This window comes from Pagrus major, chromosome 14 (genome assembly GCF_040436345.1).
Source record: "Pagrus major chromosome 14, Pma_NU_1.0".
Lineage (NCBI taxonomy): Eukaryota > Metazoa > Chordata > Actinopteri > Spariformes > Sparidae > Pagrus > Pagrus major.
The window spans coordinates 14,656,418-14,682,059 of record NC_133228.1 but is presented as its reverse complement, the minus strand read 5'-3'; the positions used below and the strand labels follow the sequence as shown (position 1 = coordinate 14,682,059).

The window sequence follows — 25,642 nt, the reverse complement described above, 5'->3', positions numbered from 1 at the left end:
ATATTTCAGAGAGTAATGGAGCCAGTAGGAGCAACCTCTGTTAAGCTCTTAGATGAACAGATCCTTTTTGCTTTGACCACAAATCCATTGTCTTGTCGGTCAGCTCTTCTTTATAGGAATATAAAGCGTCCTTTATACCGTCCGCCGTCCAACAAGGTTTTGATTTTTGAAAGAGAAAAAAAAAGCAAAATGGCAGTTGGGGCAGGTAATGTAATCGTGTTTGCCCAACACTGTGTAACATCAGTAATACCAACTACCGCAGCAAGCCCAACAGCCAGTATGTGTCAGTAGTTTAGTCCAATGACAACACAAAAAAGGACAAACTGTACGAATCACTCCCCTCTGTTGATGCTCAAATGATTAGGTGCATCATTTTCTTAGATACATTTCCTGAAACCTAAAGCCCTAGACTTCAGAGCCTGCCGAATAAATGATCTGGGCTGAGCTTCTCTGAGCCCCTCGGGCTATTCTTCAACACACTGACTGACTGATGGTGAGTTGTAAAAAAGAGAAGAGGTGGTGCATTATTTTATGTATTGAGAGATAACATAAAGTGCTCACTTCCACACTGATCACCAGAGAGGAAAGCTTTAATCTTTTTTAAAACACATTTTAACAATGTGGCAGCACTGGTTGTTCAGAAAATACACCTCACTCTGTGCACATCAATATACTCTGTCTTAAAACCTGGACTGTCCTTTCATCATTTTTACAATTATGCACATAATTTATCTGGTCACAATTTCCCTGCCCTTCAGTCAGTGTGACTGTCTTAGCCGAGTTAATCTGAGACAGCTCAGAACAATTTCTGACAAGTCCAACCTCCTCTTGAAAACACACTATGTGCTGGCACCAGCCTGCCATGCTGTTAGGCACAAATGGGGTCCTTGCATCCGTGACCAGTGAGGTGTTAGTGTGTGTGTGTGTGTGTGTGTGTGTGTGTATGTGTGTGTGTGTGTGGGCTTGTAATACATGGGGCATAAAGGCTTCCAGATCGTGTGCTGCAGGCTCGGATGTGTGTGTGCAGGCACTAAACATGCACACATAGACACACACGAAACTCAGAAAGGAGAAGGGAAAGCCCCTGGTGTCAGTGGAAATTGTTACTGCAAACAAACACAACCTCACAAGAACACAAATACACACACACACACACTAGCATGTTAGGCATTGTCGCATCTCATTTGCTTGCCTCCCCTGTGAGTGTTTTATGTCTGCCCGACAGGACACATGTTTAGAGAAGCATGTGTGTTTGCACTTTTTCGCTTTCTTTGATGTGCAGCTTGGGAGTTATCTGCTTGCAAAGGTGGGGCAGGAGCACACTCGCACAGACACACACATCACACACACAGAGGCTGATCTCCCATGTCTAAACCCTGTCTAGACTACAATGCTGAGTCCGGTGTTCCCAAAAGCAGGTACGGAAACGGTATGAAAGTTGGTGTGATGACACAGGTGATGTAACTGATCACACAGATCTTTCTTCTTGTTTCCAGCCGTGTGGTTTATTTCCTGTCTTCACACCGTGCTCCTTTTACACCTCCCCTAATTTTCCAGCTCAAAATACTTCGTAGCTAAATTTGCTGAACCTGTGAAATGCTTTTTACACCTCTATAAAACACACCTTAAGTGTCTCGTCCTATCTCATACATGATCCGAAATATATCCAGGCATCTGTTCGTATACAGACGTCTGTTCATTTGCCGTATTGGGGCACCTGGCATGTGAACAGACGCCAAAATTGCAATGTGTTTAAAGAAATTTGTTCCCAGTTCCAACAAGTTAGATTGTACATAAGTTAAATTCACATGTGTACAACACTATGAGGCAATTTGGGTTTAAGTCTTCTGTAATGTTTCCACCAAGCTGTGTGGTGAACCTAGCACAGTAGTTACAGAAGGTTTCTCATTACACAGAGGTCATAAGATCAATCTCTGAAGCTTGTATGTCCATCAACAGCTGTGTGTTCAATCAACCTGACCTTGAGCTAAACTCAACACCTTGCTCAATTTACTACGAGTGCAACTGTCACCCCAATACTATCAAAGTATAAGCTTTATATGTAAAAATCAGAAGTCTTAATCAGATCGGGGTGAGTCTGCATAAAAGCAGAGCGTCTCTCTACAAACTCTGTGCTCTTCTCTCTCTTTGCCCAAATGAAAGTCTTTGTCGAACACAGACACTGTTCTCTGCCCACAGGAAGTGACACATCAGAACTAAAGTGCCAAATACTGTCTCGGTCCAAGACAGCAGACAGTCAGTGCTCCGCCCATACAATGCAATGCCAGATTTGTGAGTCAGCAGTTTAACTTTAGAAAGGTCTGTTCAAAACCAAAAAATGATGACAGCAAATATTTGCACCTCGTCCAGTTAATTTGAACGTAACTGTCAAGATCAGACAATTCGTTTATGGCAGGAAATAACGCCCACGCTGAGCTTCTACCTCTAGCTCAACTTGACGAACTTCACGCAAGCAAATTCACACCATCGCACTCTGTAGGATCGAATATGAAAGAAGCTATCCCTTCAGCTGATTTCTTTTCTAACAGTTGCCAGTGTCTTGCTGGGTGGTTTGTAGTCAGTCATGATGCAGGACTCTAAGGATGTCACTGTGTGCTCTTAAATGTGTTTTTTTTTTTGGGAAAGGAGTCTAGTTGCTAGCCAGATCTTGAAACTTTAATCATCAAATCTATATTGTTACTTTCAATTGCAAGAAATAAAGTTACCAGAATTCTTTAATATCCACAACAATCAAAGTAAATTGTCACTTTATTTTACACGCTGTTCTTATCTAACACTATTGTATGTTTTGATTTTGATGATTAAATTCTTGCTAATTTTGAGAAAACAAACCAATATGGCGACAGGATTGTTTTATTTCATAAATTTAAATGTTTGTGGTTAACATGAGTGACTGTGTAGATCAAACACCAGATTATGATGAGAATCGAGCATTTTTCAAGTATTAGGTTCAAATTTTATCATATTCTTTGTTTGGTTATGAACCATGGGTTCTTTTATATTGATAAACAATAAATTTAGGTAAATGCAACCCTTTTGTTCTTCCTTTTACTGATATAATTGACTTATTTTTCTGGTCTTCATATTCTAGTTTTGTGTTTATACTGTTTCTTTCTATCTAATCAATCATATAACATCTGACACTAAGATGATCACATTTTACCCAAATGTTTTGTCTTCTTTGAAATCTTCTCCGGATGTGTCTATAATGTTGCCTCTGTAACTGGCTATTTGTTAAAAAACCCTGGCTCTCTTACATAAGCGCTCTAATAGCTGGTTTGGAAAGTCGTGGGTTGACAGAGCCAGTTGATAACCACCCTTGTGAAACAAGTAAGATTGCCATTGTTTGTTTTTTGTGGAACCAGTGACTGCACAGATGCCCCAAATTTGCAGATCCTGCATCATATGACAGATCCAAGGACCCCACAGTACATATTTTACCTTTCAACCCATTTGTATCCCTCTGAATTAAGCCATCAACAGACCAGATTGGTTAAAATGATCATACTGTGTGCATTTTTACTGAGTTCTCACTGCTGTTTTGATCCACCAACATGCAAAGCTGTTAAGTTCAATTTTTAAACATACTCTTTCATATATGAAGGCGGAGATAAATTACATGCATATACTGGCTATAACTCTATGTGTTTGTAGGAGTTTATAGCAGCATGTAATCTAGCTCTCAGATTACTATAGCACAGGGATTATGATAAAAAATGCTCTCAATTTACACCTTTAACTACAGACTGGGGGCTGTTTGGTCTGTCTCCTTGCAGTTCATGGAAGGCCTTGATGCACTCATACCATATGCACCAGCTTATGCCATGTAATTAGATCAGTTGTTGTTGTTGTGTTTCCATACGAATGGCACTAAATGAAATTCCTCAAATTATCAATGCCTTTTACTTATTCTGACAGCTAAAAGGGGCCCCCTAAATTTTTTCTGATGGGTTCAGACCTGACAAGATCGAGACATTTCTCACATGTGGTAAAAAAATGTTTAATTCTCCCGTTCCATCAAAAAGCTGAAAAGGAGAACTAAACAAAGCATATAATCGCTGACTCGTTGCCCTGCCAGAGCACTGTAATTATGCTTATGAAACACATTCTATATATAAACAACAATAGGCAGTTAAAGTGGGGGTTATGTCAGGGTGTCCTGGTGACTCAGAGTGCAAAGGAGCACACCCCATGCGCTTGTGGTTTGACTCCAGCAACTGAAAGCTTCACGAGAGGCTCGGAACCGGTGTGACTGAAGACCAGCAGCAACCAGCTGAAGCATTTACTTACGTTAGCTGTGGCTGATGAGTCTTAATTGTGCTCGGTGGGTACACTGGCACGCAGCCCACCTGTGCTCAATCTGAACAAGTTTTCTGGTCTGCAAGCTGGTGTGTCTGCTGAATAATTTAGATGAAACTCTTAATTCACTGTCTGGATGTTGCCAGTAAATTTAGCTTGAAGCCCCATTTACATGAATGCCACAAAGCAGATATTCAGCAAGTTTGCATGATTATTGTGAGTAACTGGGTTTAAGACATCAAATACAAGAACTCTGACGTTTATGTGGGCTGGTTAATAGTCAAGTTACTGTCTGGAGAGAAGCATGATAGCCAAAAGGGTAACAGGAAATTTATTCCGCAGTAGAGACAAGTAATTGTCTTTCACGCCAATTAAGTTGATTTGAAAGGAAACACTTAAAGAATCAAGAATTCATGCACAACGAGCAAGAAGTAGTGTCCTGAAAGTTTGAAAAGGGGATTTCTGCATTTCTGGAGGGATGGTTCATCAGGAAAATTGATAAAAGGAACACTCTTTTACCTCAACAACAAGCTTTTGAGACCACCTCGCCTACAGATCCTACCAATATGAATCAGCAGTGGACAGTGGTTGTAGTAGGCAGTTTAACAAGGCGTGGACGTGTGTAAAGTTATGAATGAGAAGTGTGGTGGTGCTAAAAGAAGAACCTATATTTAGTCTACTCTACGTAGAGAATCTAAGGTTAAGAGGAACAGAAGCTCATAACAAAATGTTTTAAAAACGTAGAAATTATACTTGACAATAAGTCTGACATTTTATTTCTGATCAGGTGCATTATGAAATGAATGGCCTGTTATTAAGCCCAAAAAATACTAGTCCCAGCTCCTTTGGCTCTCTCATCCATAAAGCACTTCCTAAATGCTTCTAACACGGCCCAACGCCCCTTCTAGTCTGGATTTTGCGCAATATCCGCTGCCTCCTTGTTTTCTGAAACACACACTCGAAGGACAGGACAGGCCAAGTCGTCAACACACAGGTGGACACATACACCGAGTTGTCCTTAATTCAGAATTTGTTATTTCAGTGAGGGAGGCCTTTCAAATTATGTAGCTTTTATCCAAAGTGTGCCCAGGAGTTGATAAAGCTGCAGCTTTAAAGCCAGGACAAAATGTTATGAAATGGGCCAGAAAGAATGTTGCAAGCTCCAGCAAGCAGCTTGCATGAAGTAGGGAAGTAAGGAGACAGAAGTGTGTGTGTGTTTGTAACTGTGGGCAAAAGGAGAAAAAGTTAACCGCTCTGATGCTGATTAGCCTCTGTACAATTAAACAAAACACTTAACTTCCCTGAAACATAATGTGAATCATAAAGGAAACCCAAACCAAGCTTCTGCTGCTACAACAAGTCAAACTGTAACAGACGCCCATTTCTTCTGGATCATTTAAGTGGCTTTGCTCATACATTACATTAAATTAAACTTACAAATGAAATGTGTATGTATCCTCCAGTTAGCGCTGCATTTCTCAATGCATCTTAATCACAGCTATTAAACTAAAATGACCACATAATGACACAAGTGTTATTAAAGAAGTGCCATTCCTGTTGTGGCTATTTCAGCTATTTCACAAGCCTGGGCCATGTCCTATTTTGAGTCCAGAGTTGCAACACAATAACATCCAGTGATGCAGTGTGGGCAAACTTAAGACTACAGGGCGGCGGTTATCATATGGCAAACAAAATATCTTATTAAAATATGTTACTTGGACAATAAATGTCTTTTTTACAACTCACAAGACCCGTTCCACATGGAAGAATCAAAATACTGTAAAACCGGTCAAGATCTACACTCAGTTGCCCGTTTATTAGGTACACATAATATAGTTTAAACTAAAAATAATTATGAATGCTGTAGTTTGTGGTTCTGTTGAATGTCCCTGCATTATACTGTCTCTAATTTGAGACAAACCGCTTTATAACTTGGCCGATCCCAGATATATTGCTATCAATCTACGTGTTCTCCCATATGCGTTGTTAATGGCAGCTTTATTTAAAGAGATTATGATGCAGAAAAAAAGGTGCTCGAGGCGTTGTTACCTGGTGTCATTTTGGACAGTTAAGTTTATTGTTAAATTGTTGAATATCCTGCCTCCGTAACATATCTTTGTCACAACTGATCACCCCAAAAACTGTGTGCATATCGGTCTAGATATTGATCAGAATTTCTTACTCCCTAATATTGATCAGTACGGGTTGGGCTTTATCTCTATTATTTTGTCCACCCTATTTACATCAATAAGGGAGTGAAAACCCTGAGTTTTGTTAGAAAACTGTAATTTGCAAATAAAGGTATTGGTTTTACTGTCTTCGGGTGGATTTATCATCCACTACAATACATATCCTCCCCTAGACTTTTAGTAAATAGGTAACTACAGTCATCCTATAAATATTTCATAGAGATTTTTAGCAGTAGACTATAACAACACTATGTAAATCACGTGAGATAATACACACAATTAAGCTCATTTCCATTGGTGGGTATTCACTGCTTACTGAGTATCAGAGAGGACAATGAATCATAGCACTGTATCCTCACAATCAGGCATGGTTAACAGACAGTGAGCCACCATAACACTGCACTTTAGCCCAGCCTTTACCTACAAGCTAAGCTATCCCAGCAACGCCATGTAAGACAAAATAGCCGAAGGCTGGAAAAGTGACGTGAATGTGTCTTGTTTTGTTGTTGTCTCTCTTAATTGTAAAGAAGCAGGAGCACGGTGGTGTTTCTGCTGGTTTGGGAGACAATGCTAGGCCGCCATGTAAAGCCTGGAAATGGGAGGAAAAGGAAGAGGGCAGTGTGGCCGCCCCTGCCTCACCTCCTGGGGGATACAGGGAAGCAGGAGACGGGGAGGGAGGGGGTGGGAATATGGAGGGTCAGTACGGAGGGAAAGGTGGAAATTATGAAGGGGAAGAGACAGATGTGAGGGCAAAGGAGGCTAGGTAAATTTCTGACCCACCATAAAGTCGCTGCCGAAGTTGTCCTCTCCCCTCTCCTCGTCCCCCTCGCTCATGGCCTTCACCCCCTGGATAAACTTTCTCAGGATGCCGGCTTGGTCCATCTTCGTAACGTATCCCGTTGCCTTTTCCTTTTTGTTTTAAAAAAAAAAAAAAAATAACAACCTCCCAAAGTAGCAAGGAGGGTAGAAAATGTAGAAATAAAACAACCAAAAAAAGGACACAAGGGATAGGGAAGAGGGGGGAATAAATAAAAATAAATAAGCTTCACGGATCCTCCCAGAGAGTCATCGTCGGTTCACAACACCTTCTTTTCTTTTTTTTTTATTATCGCCCCATGTTGTTTCTCCCTTTCCTTCTTTCTTCTGGGCTGTTTTCACAACGATAACGGTTAGTCCCAAAGAAAAGCAGCGGCGGCCGGGTTTTCTGCGCTACAAACAAGTTCACCACCGGGGCGAAACATAGACTGTAAACACTTGGTTCTGTAAGAAAATAAAAATAAAGACAAAAGACAAAAAAAAGCCTAGTCTGGTCAGTCTATCTACCCCTCCCTGTCTACCTCGGTTGCCACATTCACACACTGCTGCTCGTTATTCGCTACTGGGGAACATCCGGACTGGGCTAAGCCAAGGGACAGAACGGCCCTCCCCTTCCACGACATAGCTGCCTGTGATTGGACAGTTGAAACAAGATGCTGGAATCTTATTGGCTAACGTGTATGTCGCTCTACCAAAAAGCCAGCTCTGATTGGATTGAATGTGTGTCCGTCGTTTTGACGCGGTCAGTCATCATCACTGGTATCATCATGAATGACCAACTTGCTGTAAAAAAAATACAATGTAGTTTATGATTCAGTCACATTTAAGGCTGTGATTTAAGTGTAAATTGTTTATCACACCATATTATTTTTAAAAAAATGTATATTATCATTTAATTAGATATTTCTGTACATTAATATTAACAGTAATCTCTTTCTACAGGTGTTTTTCTTACATTTTTTGAATTTTACTGTATAACTTGAGCATGTATACCTTCAGTCTTGTTGTTATGTGTTGTGTTTATATGTATATTTAATGTTTTTACATAATCAGCTGCACATAGATAAAAACAATATTCCACCTTTACTAATCCAATACATTAATTTAAATTTAAAAATAAAATGTGCATGTACCCTCCAGTTAGCGCTACATTGTGTCAATGTATCAAGCTTTAAAATAAAATGACTACATGATGACACAAGTGGTAGGCCTAACAAAAAAGTGCCATTTCTGTTGTCTTTTGTGAATGTTTATTGATTCTTTATTTACATGGATATTTCCATTTAATAAGGCTACGTGTTTCTACATGAATATGAACAGTAATCTCTATTCTACAGGTATTCTAGATTAATTTGTCTGTATAATAATTGCTTAAATAAGACATAAGATATTAGATAAGATATAAGATTTTCATGAAACAAGACCTTCTTTTGGAAATTATTTATGGTTTCATAATAGGGGGGTCCGCCATCCTCTCACTGGACTGGACTGCATCTTGCTGCATGTTTTGTCAGCAAATGAGTTTGAGAGTTGCATCTACTACAGTGTGACACATCCCATTATATTTCCTCAAATATTTAAGTGAAATATGATATATGTTTATGGCTAAGATTCTAGATATTTCTGCATCATTTATACAAATGTACCTATCATTTAGCATAGTATATGGACAATATTTCGAAATAAATGTCTGTGAGTTTGAGATATGCTTGGGCCGAGCAGGCTAAATAATGGTGGTCCCTTTCAGTTAAATCATTGATGCATTCATATTTCTGTTATGTAAGAGGTCCAGGTGGCGTGCTGTCTAATTCCCTCCAACTGTTTTCATGGTTGTGGCTCTCACACATATACAATCCCTTATGGAGGCCAGTGACCTTTTCTACTATCTACCAACATGCATGTCCACTGTGTGCACATATGAGGGGATACAGGAGAGAACAGGTTACAGTAATCTTCTCTATGGTTTAAAATCAGACTGAATAGTTGTAATAATCCCGTCATGCAGTCATACCACCAGATTTTAATCTAGATAGATAGATAGATAGATAGATAGATAGATAGATAGATAGATAGATAGATAGATAGATAGATAGATAGATAGATAGATAGATAGAAGAGAGGTGGATTATGTGAAACCCAGAGTGAAGAAGCAGCTAACAGCCAACAGATTAATGGGTCGGATACATAATCTGGATTAGGATGCAACCAGGAATAGAAACAAGCAAATTTACCATGAAACATCTCCACTTAACACATATGTAAGGCTGCAGTCATGCTAGAAACAGCATTAGTGCTGCTAGTAGGACTGGTTAGATTAAATGAGTGTTACACAATTTTGTTAAATAATGCTCTTTTTAGCACCCAGTTCATTTAAATTTAATGTAGCAGACAATCTGGTGAGACAGAGATAGAGGGTAAAGGAAGGGAGGGAAAGAACAAATGGTAAATTGGTATTCTGGAGAGAGTTGGCGGGGGACTCAATAGACACTTATGCATGATTAACTGTCTTCCGATAAGCACACACACGGAGAGAAGGGGAATCGAGTGACTTTGTTTTCCTTTCGTTCTACCAGAGACAACAAACAAGCCCGTCTATTCAGCATGAGGCAGAGGGAGAAGGAGAAGGGACGCTGTCAACGAGCCAACAAGCGCTCACACACAAACTGCTTTTTGTTGCTCCAGTCTTTAAACTTATTTGCTTGTTATCCTCAGTAAATATTTAATGTTATCTCTGCTTTCTTTCCCCCCTTCTTTCTCTGCTGTGGGCCTCTTCTTTATTTAGTAGACATGAGAGACACAGTTGATTGTCATGTCTGATAACGGAGTCCTGCATATGTCATTGTTTTTCTCTTTTTTGTCCCTCCTCTCCTCTCCTCTCCTCTCCTCTCCTCTCCTCTCCTCTCCTCTCCTCTCCTCTCCTCTCCTCTCCTCTCCTCTCCTCTCTTTCAAAATAAAATGCATCATGCAGTCTGTCAACAAGCCCTTAACTATGTCCTGAATGGGATGTAGGCTTGTTTGTGTTCAGTACATTATGGCTGCAACTAACTTTAACCATCATTTTCATATCATCCATTCATTTGTTTATTTTCTCAACTAACAGATAAATTATTCGGACTATTAAATGTCGTACAAATGTCCATCACAATTTCCCAAAATCCAAGGTGACATACATCTTTTCACAAAAGCTCTTTATTAAATCTAGCACATCGTCTTATTGCCAACATGTCTTATCTCCTTTACCATTTATCATTTATGAGTTTTTATGCCACTTATTTTTTTCATTGCTTGTTTTATTGCCTCTATCCATGTTTGAATCCTGTTTCAAAGCAATGTATAAATTAAGTTTATATATATTCAAATGTCTGTTTTTATCTGACCTACAGTCCAAACCTCAAAGATACTCGGTCGACTCTCACATTAACAGACATAAAAAAACAAAAATTTGCCTGAAAATATTGTTTAATATTGTTATTTATGCAGAATAATTATACCTAAAACATTGACTTTACATGTATATTATATAAATTGCCCATCCAATTATATTACATAAGTTATAAGTTTTTTTTATATTGACTTCTGGGAACACATCATTTTACATGTCTGCATATTTCATGGTAAGTGGTATACCAAGTATTATATTATTTCCTTAAAATTACCCCCCAAAATATCACAATAATTACCTAAAACTTTATTGAAAATTACCCCAACACTATTTAATAATAATATTCTGCCTTTTTTTTTAAAGCAGTTAAGCTTGAATTCATTTCCACGAAACTAGTAAGTGATTTGTTGCAGCACGTTGAGGGAATAATCTTGGTAATTAAGGGATAATTTCAAAGAAATGTCAAATATTTGCTTGGTTATTACCACCAACTTCTCAAGACATTAACAGACCTGTAAAAATAAAAGTGTTATGAACTTCCACATGAAGATCATGTGAGGTTTAAGTGTTTATTATTCAAGTTTGATACACAAAAGTTATGCATTTTAAGTTGCTTTTTCCGTCTCCTGTAATAAAACACACATCTAGTTATATTTTTTAGTTGATATTTTCCGCTTTCATTAACCGATTACCCCAAACGAGCTCCATCTTCATTTCATGTTCGCTGTGTATCGGCTGTGCCTGTACAGAGGGGTGTAATCATGTGGCAGAATCATTATGCGTGTCTGTGTTCGTGGTGGAGGTTTGTTTCTTTTCTTCCACAGTTCAGTGGAAACAGGTCAAGCAGACTGAAGAGATGAACACACACCAAAGAGTAGTCCACTTTAGTCTGTGTGTGTGTATGTGTGTTATGGCTGTATGGGGAATAATATTTTGAGAGCGGCCTTCCACCCCCATCTTTCTGTCACTTCCTTTTCTCAGCGCTGGTTCTGGTTTCTCTGTACTGTATCTGACCCTGACCTTTGACCTCTCTGTGGAGAAGACAGGGAGGTCCACTGAACACCACAGGGATCAATTACACGTCTTATTAATATTCCCCTTTTCACCATAACAACCCGCCCCGTCCATCCTCTACTGTCCCTCCTATTGTCCCCTTTGCCTCCTCTCCTCCCTTCCCTGCTCTCTGTCTCCTTCCCTTACTCCCTCGCTTTTCTTTCTCCCCCTTTTATCTCCCACTCTTCTTCTCTCCCACCTTTAACTCACTCTCTTTTCTCTTTCTATCCCTCTCTTTCTGGAATGTGCTGCTCAGAAGCAGCTGAGTGGAGGAATGTTGCTGTAACAAGCCCATACACAACCCCAAGGGAGGGAGGCTCCCTACACACACACACAGACACACAGACACACACACACACACAGACACACACTCAATGCATACACACTATCATTCTCCTCATGACGTTGTTCGCTGACTTTCCTCCTCACTGCCCTTCCTCTCCTTCCTTTCCGTCATGTTCTGCCTGCAGTAGAGGGAAGAGCATGAAGCTGCATGTTTGAGAACATAGCAGGATGAGTCCACACACACACACACACACACACACACACACACACACACACACACACACACACACATAGATAGAACGTGAGCCTGCCTGTTGCAGTAATGAAGCCGGGTGAAAATGTCTGCCCTCAGGCTAGAGGAATGACTCAGTGGTATGTTACACAACCCCGCCATGCCTCCCTCTGTTATAAGCTTCAGAATTCAGTCATTAACTCAGAGAAAGAGGAGAATAAAGGAGTCAGGAAGTATAACCAATACATGTGACATTAACATCCCACCATGCTCTGTGACATGTGACAACCCCCATCCACAGGCAATTAAAGGGTCATTGATCAGATATCAACCTAATTGAACTCCTATGGGAGATTTGCAAGACCTAAGGGAGAGATGAGTCTTCCATCTCCAACACCTAATGAGGGAATATCTCAAGAAAGAAGGGTGTTCCTCCCTCCAGAAAGCTCGGTGAACTAATGTTCTGTCTTCTTATGAAAATTTGTGTGGTTTATTCCGTTAATTTGTACGTATATATCTAAAACTAGATGAGAAAATCATTGGGAAATGTTTCGGTCTGGAGCTCAGAAAGTGTCGACGTCATCTCAGGTGGTGGAAAGCAACTGAGCGAAATGACCTAAGCCCTGTACTTAAAGGGTAACTTAAAGTAAAAAGTGGTACAAAGCCTTTTGTGGCTCCAGAGGAGGCTGCAGGTCCGATAAATTGCCTCCAGCGATGTCCCTCAGTGGCTAAGTTGCATCGTCAGTAATGTAGGTGCCAGGTTTTGAAAAGCGGTCCACTGGTCTGCGTTGCACTCCTGTAACACTGTTGGACCAGAGATATAGCCTTTTTTATTCCATACATCCTATCCCTAACCCTTCCTTTTTTAAAACCTGGCAACTGCAGTACATTACCCACAATGCAATCCAGCCACTGAGTGACATCCCTGGAGGCAATTTATCAGATACCTGCAGCTTCCTCTGGAGCCACAGAAGGCTTTATACTGCTATACGTTTTTCACATATGCAGTAGTCTCACAGAGACCTGTAAACACACTTTAATGTGTAAAATTGGTGGAGTTACCCTTTGAGGGCAGTTTTGAGGTGTATTTCCATTTTCTGCAACTATAAGCTACTCCACCACAATTTAGAGGCAAATATTGTACTTTTTACTCCACTACATTTATTTAAGTTAATTTGAAGATTAAGTTTAGTAATACAAAATGTAATCAACAAATGATTAAGATGTAATAATTCAGATACTATTCAGATAATACAGAAGACAAAACATTATTGATCCCAGGGGGGAAATTCAAAAGCTAACCCAGCATATAAACTATAGAGCAGTCAAACCGTCTATCAGCTTCAACCTGAAAGTGATAAACACATCAATGCATTGATAACTACAGTCAAATAATTGAATCTATATTATTCTGAAATGTGCCGATTTGCATAATAACTACGTTTACTTTTGTACACGCATAAAAATATAAATGCACCACAGAGTATCTCTACCTTGTGTTTTGCTACCTTTACTTAAAGCCGCTACAAAGAAACTTTCAATTGTGTTGATTCTGGCGCCCCCTGTGGACAAAAGTTGAACAAAGAAAACTATGTTTAAGCCCCGAAATGTACCACCAGACTACAGAGCAGCTTATTTCCTCAGGCCGCGAGACTCCTCAATTCATCCTCACACAACTTTATGACTTTGTCAAACCGGATAAGCTGGAATCTGATCCGGTTACAGGCCTTAAGAATGACTATAATGACTTTATAGAAACAGCCAGTCTTCTCGCTGATGGTCTCGTTTGCTTATGTAGGTCACAGAGACGCATCAGCGTTAAACTGAGACTCTTTCGTAACCAGTTGAAAGTTACTTGTAGTTAGTTTAAGTACAGGATCTGGGTACGTCTTCCACCTCCGATCACGTCTTGCATCCAGTTAAGCAAGACTGCAACCTACAACGGAAAGTAAAAAGTACAGTTTTTCGTGAAAAATGTAGTGAAGTAGAACTATACACAATCATATACAAACATCTTAAAATTGCTCTTGTGTAAATTGCAACACAACAACATCATCAACTTAACCTTAGTCAATGTTAGCTGGCAGCATTATTTGCTAAATCATATTTTCTTTCTTGTTTTTTGTAATTTCTTCATTTAACAGCCCTTCATTTAATAATTTTAGCAAAACATACAAGCAAAAGAGTCAACATAACCGGAGTTACATTAACTGTATAAGAGAATCTCGACCTTATCATCGCGTGATATGATATACAGTATTTGCGTGTCTAAAGTGGACTGAGTGGTGAGGTGGGTGATGTGGCACTGCTCGGCCTTCCTGTGTGTGAGTTCTTGAGTGCAGCAACACCCTTGCTAACCCTTCCCTCAACAGATTCCAGCCAGCCTGTCTCTGTCTTCACCAATGTCACACACACACACGCACACACACACGCACACACACACACACACACACACACACACACACACACACACACACACACTGGCAGGCAGCCAGACATTGGCGGTTGGACGCTCTGTCAGATTTAGACACATAATTACTGTCCTAGCTTTTGAGAGCTGTGTATGTGTGTGACTCTGTGTCCGTCTATTTAAGTGCTCTATATGTGTGTGTTTTACATGGAGTGTGTTTATGTCAGTGACACTGCTGCAGTTTCCCTGCTTGCATATTGACGCATTATAGCAAATGGACAACAGGATCTGATGTACAGCCTAAGGAGAGAGTTCACAACCTCCAGAGAGAACAGCTTTTCTTAAAAGTATTCAATCATTTTGGTGTGAGTGTCTCTTTCTAAAATTAGGACTTAAAGCACGACCATCATAGTCACTGTGGAGTAACTGTTTATCCACTGGCGCCACCAAGTGGGCAAACGTGACTAATGTTGATGTTTTGATGAAGAAAAATGTGAGGGCTGTGAGTTATTGTGAACAAACATTGTTATTCATTCTGTAGGTCAATAAGTAAATTGTTGTACTTGATCTCATTGTTCATTTACCCTGGGGACGCTATATTGGGACATGTCTCCACCACTTTTTAAAAGCATAATTTGTTTGAAAATATAGCTTGCACCAAGAAATGTTAACATTAAAATTAAAATTCTTTGCTGCTGATTCTGCAAATTACATTTTTTTAGCACAAGACCTTACACCAAAAATAAGCAACAACCTCCAACATGTACAGGTACAGTGTGATTGTTCCTTGGATAATATCAGCATATAATAAAAATGTAATACATTAGATGAGCTGAGACATGATTGGTTAAACTTAACTCATGACTTTTGTGAAATCTCAATTTAAAAAATTATGCAGCATCGAAACAACAAGGCAGTTTAACTTAACATTAAAAGGTAAGGTTGGATTTATTATCTATGGCCAATGTTGTTGACATTTACAGAAGCCCTAAAGGGCCATGCATTCATGCATTTTATTTCCTCCGTTTTCCCGTGATAACGAGTTAATTTCATTTGTTTTCTCGAGATCTCGAGGTATTATCTCGAAATAACAACTGCCGGTTTCCCGAGATAACGGGATAATTTTCTCGAGATCTTGAGATAACGAAACTTTGTTTTCCTGAGATAACGATATAATTAATTTGAGATCTCGTCATTAACTACATAGCTGGTCAGCAGTTGTTATTTTGAGATAATAAGTCAAGATCTCGAGAAAACAAATGAAATTAACTCGTTATCACAGGAAAACAGAAGAAATAAAATGTATGAATGCATGGCCTTTTAGGGTTTCCGTAGACATTATTCCTTCAGTTGTTTCTATTCTATCGGGTTCCCACTTGATCAGCAAGAGAAAGGACCATGGGTAGGGAAAATCTGGAAGGACATTACGCTGCATTTTAAGGTAAAACAACTTATTTTAAAACCCACTAGCTAATGTAAGCATTCAACCACCACATGTATTAAAAGGTAGTAAGTACGGCTCGATGTCCCCCCAGATTTTCACTATCCATCATCTTTTCAGTTGCTAATCAATCACGAAGTAGGTAAATTATAAAAAAAAAATCGTATTTCCTGCATTCATAGAAATTGCAACCTGAAACACAGCAGTTTAACATTTGAGCATCCCACCCTGAGAGGGATGTCAGAGGAAAATGGCCACCATGTGACTATGGTCTATGACATTAATCTATCTAATTTAATTTAATTTAATTTAATTACAGTATTCAACTTGAATGTGACATTTTCAATTAAAAAGTATTTTAATGTTGACTTTAAAAAAAAGAAGATTTTTCACGTTATTTCACATTTGACACAGTGTGTTTTTTGATTTTTTGTGTATTTAAAATACAAAAAACAGGCCAAAAGTAAAATATGATTAGATTTAAGTGACATAGCCCTCTAGTGGCTGAAATAATTATGACTTTTGAATGTCAGGAGCAAAAGAGGAAGAAGTGTAATGTTGTAAAAGAGACACAAAGAGGGTGGAGAGGTGGAGATCTACCAAATGTTTGGACTTTGACACATGAAGCTGTTGTTCTATCTACACAGACGCTCAGCGCTGGTTTCTTTGAACCATTATCACCATCGTTTTCTCACATGGGTATTTTTTTTAATGAGACTACCACTTTTGTACATCTTTTAGCACTTAAGCTGAACTGAGTATAGGAAGTGTCTCGATGACCTTTTTTAGGACAAGAGCTTTCCCTTGGCATCATTTTTCCTCCATACATACAGAGGCGGAGTCTTGAGAGTGAAGAGAGCCTGCTTCCTCCTCTTCTCTGTTGTCACGACAAAACATCTGTCCAGGGTCAATCTCTGGTCATTTTCCCCCTGAAGCAGACGGAGAACCAGAATTGTGAAGAAGTGGTGGTGCCACATGTTTTTAAGTCTGTGGATGAGAATGGTGACAACAAAAAAACATTTTTCAGGAAGCCCAAATACTGCCCGTGGACTGGAACATTAACAGTGATTATATATGCGGTAGGTATTTATATTTGCTTTGCATTTTCCTATCTTTATCAGTCTAGTAATTATTAATTCAATGTGCTTACATTCTAATAACTCTGCTGCTTCTATGTAGTTAAAAGTAATAAACAATGTCCATCTCAGAGAAATAAATGTCATCAGGGAGAATTAAACTTTAATGTATAGCACACATTTGAGTACAAACACCCCAATACAGTCCTGCACTTCTAATTAAATGTACTTAGTTACTTTGCACCACCTCTGATCTTAATAAAGAGTCAAGTTTCCATACTCTCTGTTGCCTTTTCAGATCTGGTGTTTGCTGTTGCTCATCTTAACAGCATCAGGACACTTTCGGAACAGCCAGAGCTTTGGATGCATGAACAGCAAGGAGGTAAAACTTCACAAGCTTTTCACTTATTACTATTGCAGACAGACAGAATGTCACTTCAGGTGCCAGATTTTTTGCATGCATATTTAACGATCATGACATTATGTATTCTGTACTTTACAGTATAAAACAATGACAACAGTTTCCTTTTGTCTTGGTAGTGACAGCCTGGAGAGCCATATTTGACCATATAAGGACGCTCATAAAGAGTTACATGTCTCTGAATGTATGGAGGTCCCAGTGTGCTCGAAAGAAATCTTCAAATCAATCAAAAAAAAAAGAGTAACCAGTGAAATGATGCCTCTTACTCACTCCAATTGGATGAGATCAGCTCTCATAATGACTGGCAACTAATCAACAGGAAAATTACAACCATGTGATTGTGGCGGTAACAGTGCAAATTAAAAATGTGTCATCTGGATTATGAATCTGGAAAGCAAATCTGGTAGAAATGAAGCAGTAGTAGAATAATAATAATGTTTATTTATGTATAAAAACATGGGTTATTGATTAAATATAGAATGTTTAGCTATAAATGTAGGTGCATTCATTCATCGCAGCAATATTTGTAATTTCATATAAGTTTAGTGAGAAGTTATAGCTGTCATGAAAGGTAAAAATGTATTTGTTTCTAAAAAAATCTGTTAACGTAAAAACATAATTAGTTATCTACACTGCCACCCCCGACCCCCCACCTAAGTATGGTTACCACAATTGTTTCTATAGCACCTTTCTTAAGAAGGTGTAAAGGTGTAAGTAAAATAAAATTAAACACTAGACGGATTAGTTAAAATACAATAAACAACATATTGCAAATACACCACAACAAAAACCAGTAACTATGTTGTTTTGTTATGTAAGTGAGATTATGAATCTGATCAAGACATTTGATTTCAGCTTTAATACCCAGCCATCGCCACTGTGTTGTGTTCTGTCCATGTTGATATGATAGTGAGGTTTATTCTTGTAGGATTTTGTGGCGTCCCGGCTGAAACACGAGGGCAATCTGGTGTATTTGTGGTCGGGGATAAGTCTGTGTGGTGCTTTACTAATATAAGGGTGTGGATATAAGGGCTAAGTAGGTAAAAACAAGTATTAGAACAACTACAACAGTCTGGTAAGTTCAAAAGATTACATCACTTTACTGAAATACAACATTTAAAGGTGTAATTTTTAAGAAAAGTTGATTGCTCATTCCCAACAAGCTTTGGGATGGCGGCCCACCCGTCCTTTAATTCATTCGACTTCATCTTTTGACGAGTTAAAAATAAACTTTTCTTACAAATAGCACCTTTAAAACCAGGAAAAGACAACACTTATATCACAATATAACAAAATCCATGATCTAAGAAGACATATAGTCTCATATCACGATAATATAATCAGTATATTCCCCAGCCTTATAAACCAGCAGTGAGTGAGACAGCCAATATTCTTTTTTATTAATGTTAAACGCTCAGATAACTATTTAAGTGTCAGTGATTGACAAAAACCCACACAAAGATGAAAACCATGTATTATTAACACATCCTGTTTGTTTGTGTGTGTGCAGCCTTGTCTCTCTACAGTCTTATCCCTTGTAGAAAAACGCAGCTCCGCGTTCCGGGCCGTCATGATAGCTTGGGTAAGAAGTGTGACATTATAATTAGGCAGATCATTTCACTCGTTGGATCTTTCATTAAAGACGTGGGGAAGGAGAATGTCCTTTCTTTCTCGAGCCTTATTATCTGACAGTACTGGTGAAATGTGTGTTTTTTCTTTAAATGGTGCTTGAAAATTGGTATTTTTTTAAAATAACAATGCCCTTTCTCTAATGATGTTGCATTTTATTTTTTGTTAGTGTGTTCTATCATCCATTGTTTTCTAATTTATTCAGATGGTCATTGCTGATGCTCCCGTTGTCATCTGTTTGCTGTATGCATTGGTCGTGTATCCATATGTTGTTATTTCATAAGTACAATGACATGTTGGTAGAATTAGACAGAAATTACATTCACTGTCAAATATGAACTTAATGCATTTAAGACAGCATCCGACAACAATGTTTTCCTCCTGTTTTCAGACCTGTGGAAAGCTATTTTATGACCTGCGCGGTTGCTTATACAAAGCGTGTGGAGGAGAGGAAACAGTTCCAGTGGTGTTCTTCAGAAAGAACAACAATAACCAAACGGAGGAAGAAAACGGGAACGACGATGAAGAAAAAGAGAGCGGCAGGGATGACAGTGTAGTCTTAGAAGTAAAAGGAAGAGCTGAGGAAGCTGCAGGAATATCTTAACTACTGTTGGATTGGACCTCAATGAGATGTTGTACAGACATTCACGGTTCCCAGAGGATGAACCCTCATGACTTTGGTGACCCCCTGGCCTTTTCTCTCGTGCCACGATAAAGTTGGCTATCGGATGGTATAGACAGCAGAGGACGGTTTCGGTATCAAGTGAAGTGTTTGATTTTACCAATGTTGTTTGTGTTTATGATGAAATACACGCAAAACTAATGACTGTCGGCCTCCGCTGTACTAATCAGCAAATGTTAGCATGCTAACACAGCAAACTTAAATGGTGATCACGCTAAACATTATCTTACAAACATCGGCATGCTAAGATTGTCATTGTGAGCATGTAAATGCCCCGACACACCGGGCGGACTTCAGCCCGTTGGACATTATCAGGGCCGTCAGTGAGTGTCGGTGGCTCTAGTCGGTGTGTTCCCAACCATTTCCACCGGACTAGACGGTTCTTGTCGGTGGCTTTTTGGCCGATTGAGCACGTAGAATCGGCTTGTCGGTGAGAGAAATCACTCTGATTTGCTGTGCAGGTAGGCGGATCAGTGCACGACCATAAGTCTTCATCCTCTGTCTGTACTATCAAATTTCAAAGTGGTGGGAAGACAAAGAGACACTACCATTCCCATCGAGACTCGCTGCACAGACAGGACGTTCCTCTTGTTTTTCCAGCTCAGCTCTGCCTCTCTGCGCTGAGACCATGAAGCCATAAATGTGATGAAAAGCCCCTTCAGTGCCTGGTACAGTATCAGAATGATTATGGGGGACTTCAACAAAATGAATAACACTGTCAAACAAACATGGCCTCGTGAGTGGAAACCCTGGTGTGTTTAGGGGCCGTTTCCGAGCAGTCACTGTTTGATTTCCCCTCATCACACTTCAACTAATGTAATACAGGCAGGGCAGGATCCTCTGGCTGACTGTAGTTATTGTAAACAGCAGTAAACCATCCGGTCTGTGAGGGTGAAAGACAGAGATAGTGTGTCTGTTACTGCCGGTAAGTGAGGAGATTTATCTTGACAACGCACCTTAGTTTGTGCATACTTTCTCCACACTTGTCACATTTTCAAGTTTCTCAGATTCCTATTTAAAACAGCTATAGTCATAGTGACGCTTTCAGCCACAGAGGGCAACTGTTGTCAATGAAAGTAGCTTGAAATATCCACCGTACGCTACCTGCTCAGTACCAAACAGCAGATGGACAGAATTAGTGATTAGCTACTGAACACAGTGGAGCGTGTCGCAGCTCAGGAGTTGGTGGAGACCAAAAACAGAGCTAAAAGAAAGTGACTATTGGGCTTAAAGGAACAGTTCACCCAAGAATGAAAATTCAGTCATTACCGTCATTCGGTCATTTGTTGCTACAGCCTCACTTGGCCCGGTGGTATCTGTAGCTTCTAGTGGCTAATGTTAGCAAAGTCAAGGTAGATATTAGATATTATAGAGTCAGTTTGCCGTTTTCATGACTTTAAACTGTATTATCCTACAATTTTGGCATCAGTTGCTTCTGTTTAGCAGAAGTTGTAAATGATAGTCTCCAGAATCAATGTGTAAGCAGCTTTTTGACCGTTTTGGTCGAGATCGGGGTCATTTTGAATAATTTATGCACTTTTCTTTTATTGCACAATAATATGTCACTGTTTTTGTATTTTTTCTGAATGTAAAGTCATAACCTGTAATGCACCAACTGTCAGATAAATGTAGCCTGGTGGTGTAAAAACTATATTTGCAGTGGAGAAGAAATATATTTAATACAAAGTAACAAAATGTTGGTCCAAGTACCTCGGAAGTTCACTTGTAGTGAATGTACTGAGTTACTTTCCAGCACTGTATGAGATGCTCACTACTGTTCTGTCAGAGCACCATGACTGTAAGGAAGCAGATGGGACACTTTTCAATGGATTGTGCCAGTTGCTGTATTGCTTCGGTTTTACCTCACTTCTTATATTACCTCAGAGATTCAATATTTTTATTTTTTTCATAATTTTTAGGATTTTCTTGCAGATTTGCACGTCTCAACTGTCATGCCAGGATGATCATATGGCACATTGGTCTGCTTCTGTGGTCTTTATCGTGGCTTCAGTGTACACTTCACAGTCTTGAACACTTTTCAGGCAAGTAAGTAAATAAATAAACACAACAAACTAAATTAATTCTGAATCGCACATTTCAAGTTTCTTTTAATGGATGTGACCTCAACATCTTTGTGGGAGAAAAAAATGTGCTTTTAAAATATTAAAGCAAATTGTTAAATACACATGTAAACAATAAATTAAATAAATAAAAATTCTGGACAAGATTCAATCATTCAGTGTAAAAAATAAGAATAAACTTTTTGAGTGGATCGTTCACACCTCAGATTTCAAACATCTCACGCAAGCGCAAAACCGGACACTTTTAACAAGCGAGAGTTAAGACGAAAAAGCAAATGTGTGCTGTGGTTACAGTTAGAGGCCTTGTGTGTATTTCTTTTTGCATGTGCTTTGAATCACTCTGTTTTAGTTCAAGTACAAAATAATTAAATACACGTTAAAAAAAACCAACATATTTTTTGGAGGAGAACAGCATTTTGTGCGACTCCCACCAGGTCAAGATCAGAGATCCGTGTTTGTCCCTCGGGCCCTGAGTGTCCTGGTTTTAGTCTCATGGCTCTATTGTAAATAATGACAAAGACACTCTGGTGGAGGGATGAAACACACACATACACACACACACACACACGTACACACACACACACACACACTACAGCCTCCAGTCGGTCTGTGTATATGAAGAATGTAGAAGTATTTGAAGTATATACAGAGGCAAAGAGTTGAGCGAGCCTGGAGAGGTCCTCTTCTGTCAGCTGTAAATTACTGCGCCGCTAGTGTAACAGTTTCATTAATTTGTCCTTGTTTGTTCCTCCGTCAGTCTGCAGCTGCTGCGTCCTCGTGACTTCACTCTGAGATGATGGACAGTTTCAGGTCTCTGAATCAGATAAAGGACATCTGTTAAATCTGTTAAATGTGCGATTAATGTGTTTAGCTTAGCTTAACATAAAAACTAGACACAGAGGGAAAACAGCTAGTCTGGCTCTATCCAAAAGTTACGAAATCCACCGCACAGCATCTCTAAGGCTCAGTAATTAACAAAATATATATTGTTTGTTGTCTTGAAAGAAACCAAAAGCAAGAATACGAGAATCTATTATAAATCAGGCATTATCCAATTGATGAAGCTAACAGTGCGACAGTGAGTGTGACTTCTTACCTACGCCATCGGCTACATCGTCGGCCAGGGGGTCAGAGTTTATCACATACTTGCTGCCAAATATCTGCACCAACTGGTCAAAATACTTGCATTCTTGTTTCTCTCCTCTGGAAACAGGAAACAGAATATCAGAGCTTGTTTTAAGAGCCTTGTTGCTCGATCATTCCCTTCAAATAAACAGAGGTATTTACTTTCTGCCCTCGAGGAAGTGTCGGAAGTTGGCCCTCAGCCTCTTGATCCTGGTCTGACACTGTTCAGGAGTGCGCAGGTAGCCCTGGCTGGCCATAACCTCAGAGATCTGGATGTAGATGTGTCTGTTCTTGGTGCAGCTCTTTAAGTTCTCCTGGATCTCCTCGCTCCCCCATATGGCCAGGAGGGCCTCTGTCTCCCCGTCGCCCCAGGTCTGCTTAGAGCTGTCAGCCATCCACTGCGTACCTGAGGCAACTAGTAGAGAGGACATCTTAGATTACATAATGAATGTCATATGATTACATAACTCCAATAGTGTCTCTTCACTTTTAAAAAAGAAAATAACCTAGATTTGTAAGGTGAAGCTCACCTTTGTTTTGAGCAGGCACTAGTGTGTAGTCATCTGACTCATCGGTAACCGACGTGTCCGGGACGGATTTGTCCGCTTTCAGCTCCTTCCTGAAGATTTCATCCATCTCGCTGAAAAATTTGAAATCCTCCCTGAATTCAAAGGAGAAGAAAGAACATTGGACAAGTTACCTCCAGACAGATCCCCACATTTGAATGTGTAGCCTGTAGCCCCATTCAAATGCCAAACAACATGCGTTTAGGAGAAAAAGAGTCATAGTTTCGTCATCACTGACTTTTCATGGAGGAAGCCGTATTTAAGGCGCTTGATGCGGGAGTAGCACTGCTCCGTGGTCCTTATGAACCCTTGGTCGTTCATCTTCTCAGAGATGTACTCAAACACGTGGCGGTTCTTCAGGCAGCCCCTCAGGTTGAGCTGGACGCTGTCTTCACCCCAGACCTCCAGCAGGGTGCGAGTCTCCTGGTCCGACCAGGGCATCTTTCTGCTCATTTCGGCCAGGAGGTGGCTGGCTGAGGGCTGCTCGTCTGAGTGGAGGAGCAACAGATTTATTATTTTGTTGTAAATCTTTGGAATTTACAACAACACTGTGTACGATTATATCAACATATTCAAACCTACACATGTCAGGATCATTGCCCATGAGAGGTTGCACGGTGGCCTCTGAAGCACTAATGTCAACATCAGCGTACACAGAGTTATCACCGAGCACCGGAGCCAGGAGGTCGAAGTATCGGTACGCCGCGGGCCGCCCTCCACTTCTGGAAAATGAAAATCAAAACGCATGCTGGGAAACTGCCGGGGTGGAAAAGTTTACAAATTCATTACTCAACCATGTTATTTACCTCCGGTTGTTGCAGTAACGCCTGTAAGTCTTCTTCAACCTTTTGATCCGGTTGTGGCACTGCTCCGACGTCCTCAGGTATCCAATGGAGGCCATTTTCTCCGATATCTCGGCGAATATGTGGCTGTTGCGGATGCAGGTTTTCAGGCTGTGCTGCATGTCGTCTGCCGCCCACACCTCGACGAGAGCGACTGTCTCCTGCTCCGTCCATGCTGTGTTCACACCCTCTGCACCTACTTCAGATGGATGAAGTCGCTGTAAAGACTGCTGAATGTATTTCTTTTACCGCTGTGTGAACGGATAAAAAAATGACCGTACCTGGATCTGGGTCTGCTTGTTCGTCTTTTTCATCATACTCATCAATAGAAACTGCCTCGTGTCCAAGTATTTGTTCCAGCTGCTTGTAGAATCTATAGTCTACTCTTCTTCCACATCTAGAAGGTGTGAAAAGACGTAGATGAAACATCACCATCACACAAACAAATAACGGACAGACTGATGGGAAGCTTGATCTCACTTCTTCTTGTCGTAGCACTGTCGAAAGTTGTTCCTCAGCGACTTGACCTTCCAGCGGCACTGCTCCGAGGTTTTCGAGTAGCCGAGGTCTTGCATTCTTTCCGAAATCTCTGCGTAAACGTGTCCGTTGTGGACGAAACCCCTCAGCGACCTCTGGACGTCTTCGTCGCCCCAGATCTCGATAAGCGCAAAGGTCTCCTCATCTGACCATGAGCTTGGTCCTGTTTTTTCTGTCAACATGCCGACTTCTCCATCTAACAGCAGAAAAACACAGCACCTGTCACTGTCTATATTGGTTTTGGTTTGAATGCAACACTCGTGTATGATTGTAACTCCAATCAGTAAATTGTGTATTCTAGATTAATGTTGCCCTTCTATCAGTGAGTTAAGGTGACATTTACCTGTTTCAGGCACCGATTCGCCATTAGAGTCTTCCGATATCTCGATGGAGTCCGTCACCACAGTGGAGGATGTTGACGGCTGCTTGTCCAGGATTTGTTCCAGCAGGTCGTAGAATTTAAAGTCGACTCTGTCGGTCCCGGAGGAGCTAAAGACAGTAAAGGCACCGGTATTATCACACACACACATCCTGCCAACATCACAGTATACAAAC

General features: G+C 40.1%; 2 protein-coding genes across 6 annotated transcripts in view; both read right to left on the bottom strand.

Annotated features, from left to right (window-relative positions):
- ptpn12 (protein tyrosine phosphatase non-receptor type 12) overlaps positions 1-7,871 on the bottom strand; it is a 45,872-nt gene extending 38,001 nt beyond the window's left edge. The window contains exon 1 of one of the 2 annotated variants that reach the window (XM_073480625.1): positions 7,290-7,871. In XM_073480625.1, coding sequence (XP_073336726.1) covers positions 7,290-7,391 — 102 coding nt within the window. In that variant the 5' untranslated portion in view covers positions 7,392-7,871. The remainder of the gene's footprint in view (positions 1-7,289) is intronic. The other variant, XM_073480624.1, reaches the window with a different exon arrangement.
- A 14,146-nt stretch (positions 7,872-22,017) lies between these two features.
- The window catches only part of LOC141008115 (uncharacterized), a 29,856-nt gene continuing 26,231 nt past the window's right edge, over positions 22,018-25,642 (bottom strand). For 3 of the 4 annotated variants that reach the window (XM_073480340.1, XM_073480341.1, XM_073480338.1), the window contains exons 15-24: positions 25,431-25,576; positions 25,031-25,283; positions 24,832-24,947; positions 24,515-24,749; positions 24,291-24,430; positions 23,947-24,196; positions 23,673-23,803; positions 23,305-23,557; positions 23,114-23,220; positions 22,018-22,831 (exon numbers count right to left, since the gene is read on the bottom strand). In XM_073480340.1, the coding sequence (XP_073336441.1) occupies positions 22,824-22,831; positions 23,114-23,220; positions 23,305-23,557; positions 23,673-23,803; positions 23,947-24,196; positions 24,291-24,430; positions 24,515-24,749; positions 24,832-24,947; positions 25,031-25,283; positions 25,431-25,576 (1,639 nt within the window). In that variant the 3' untranslated portion in view covers positions 22,018-22,823. The remainder of the gene's footprint in view (positions 22,832-23,113; positions 23,221-23,304; positions 23,558-23,672; positions 23,804-23,946; positions 24,197-24,290; positions 24,431-24,514; positions 24,750-24,831; positions 24,948-25,030; positions 25,284-25,430; positions 25,577-25,642) is intronic. The other variant, XM_073480339.1, reaches the window with a different exon arrangement.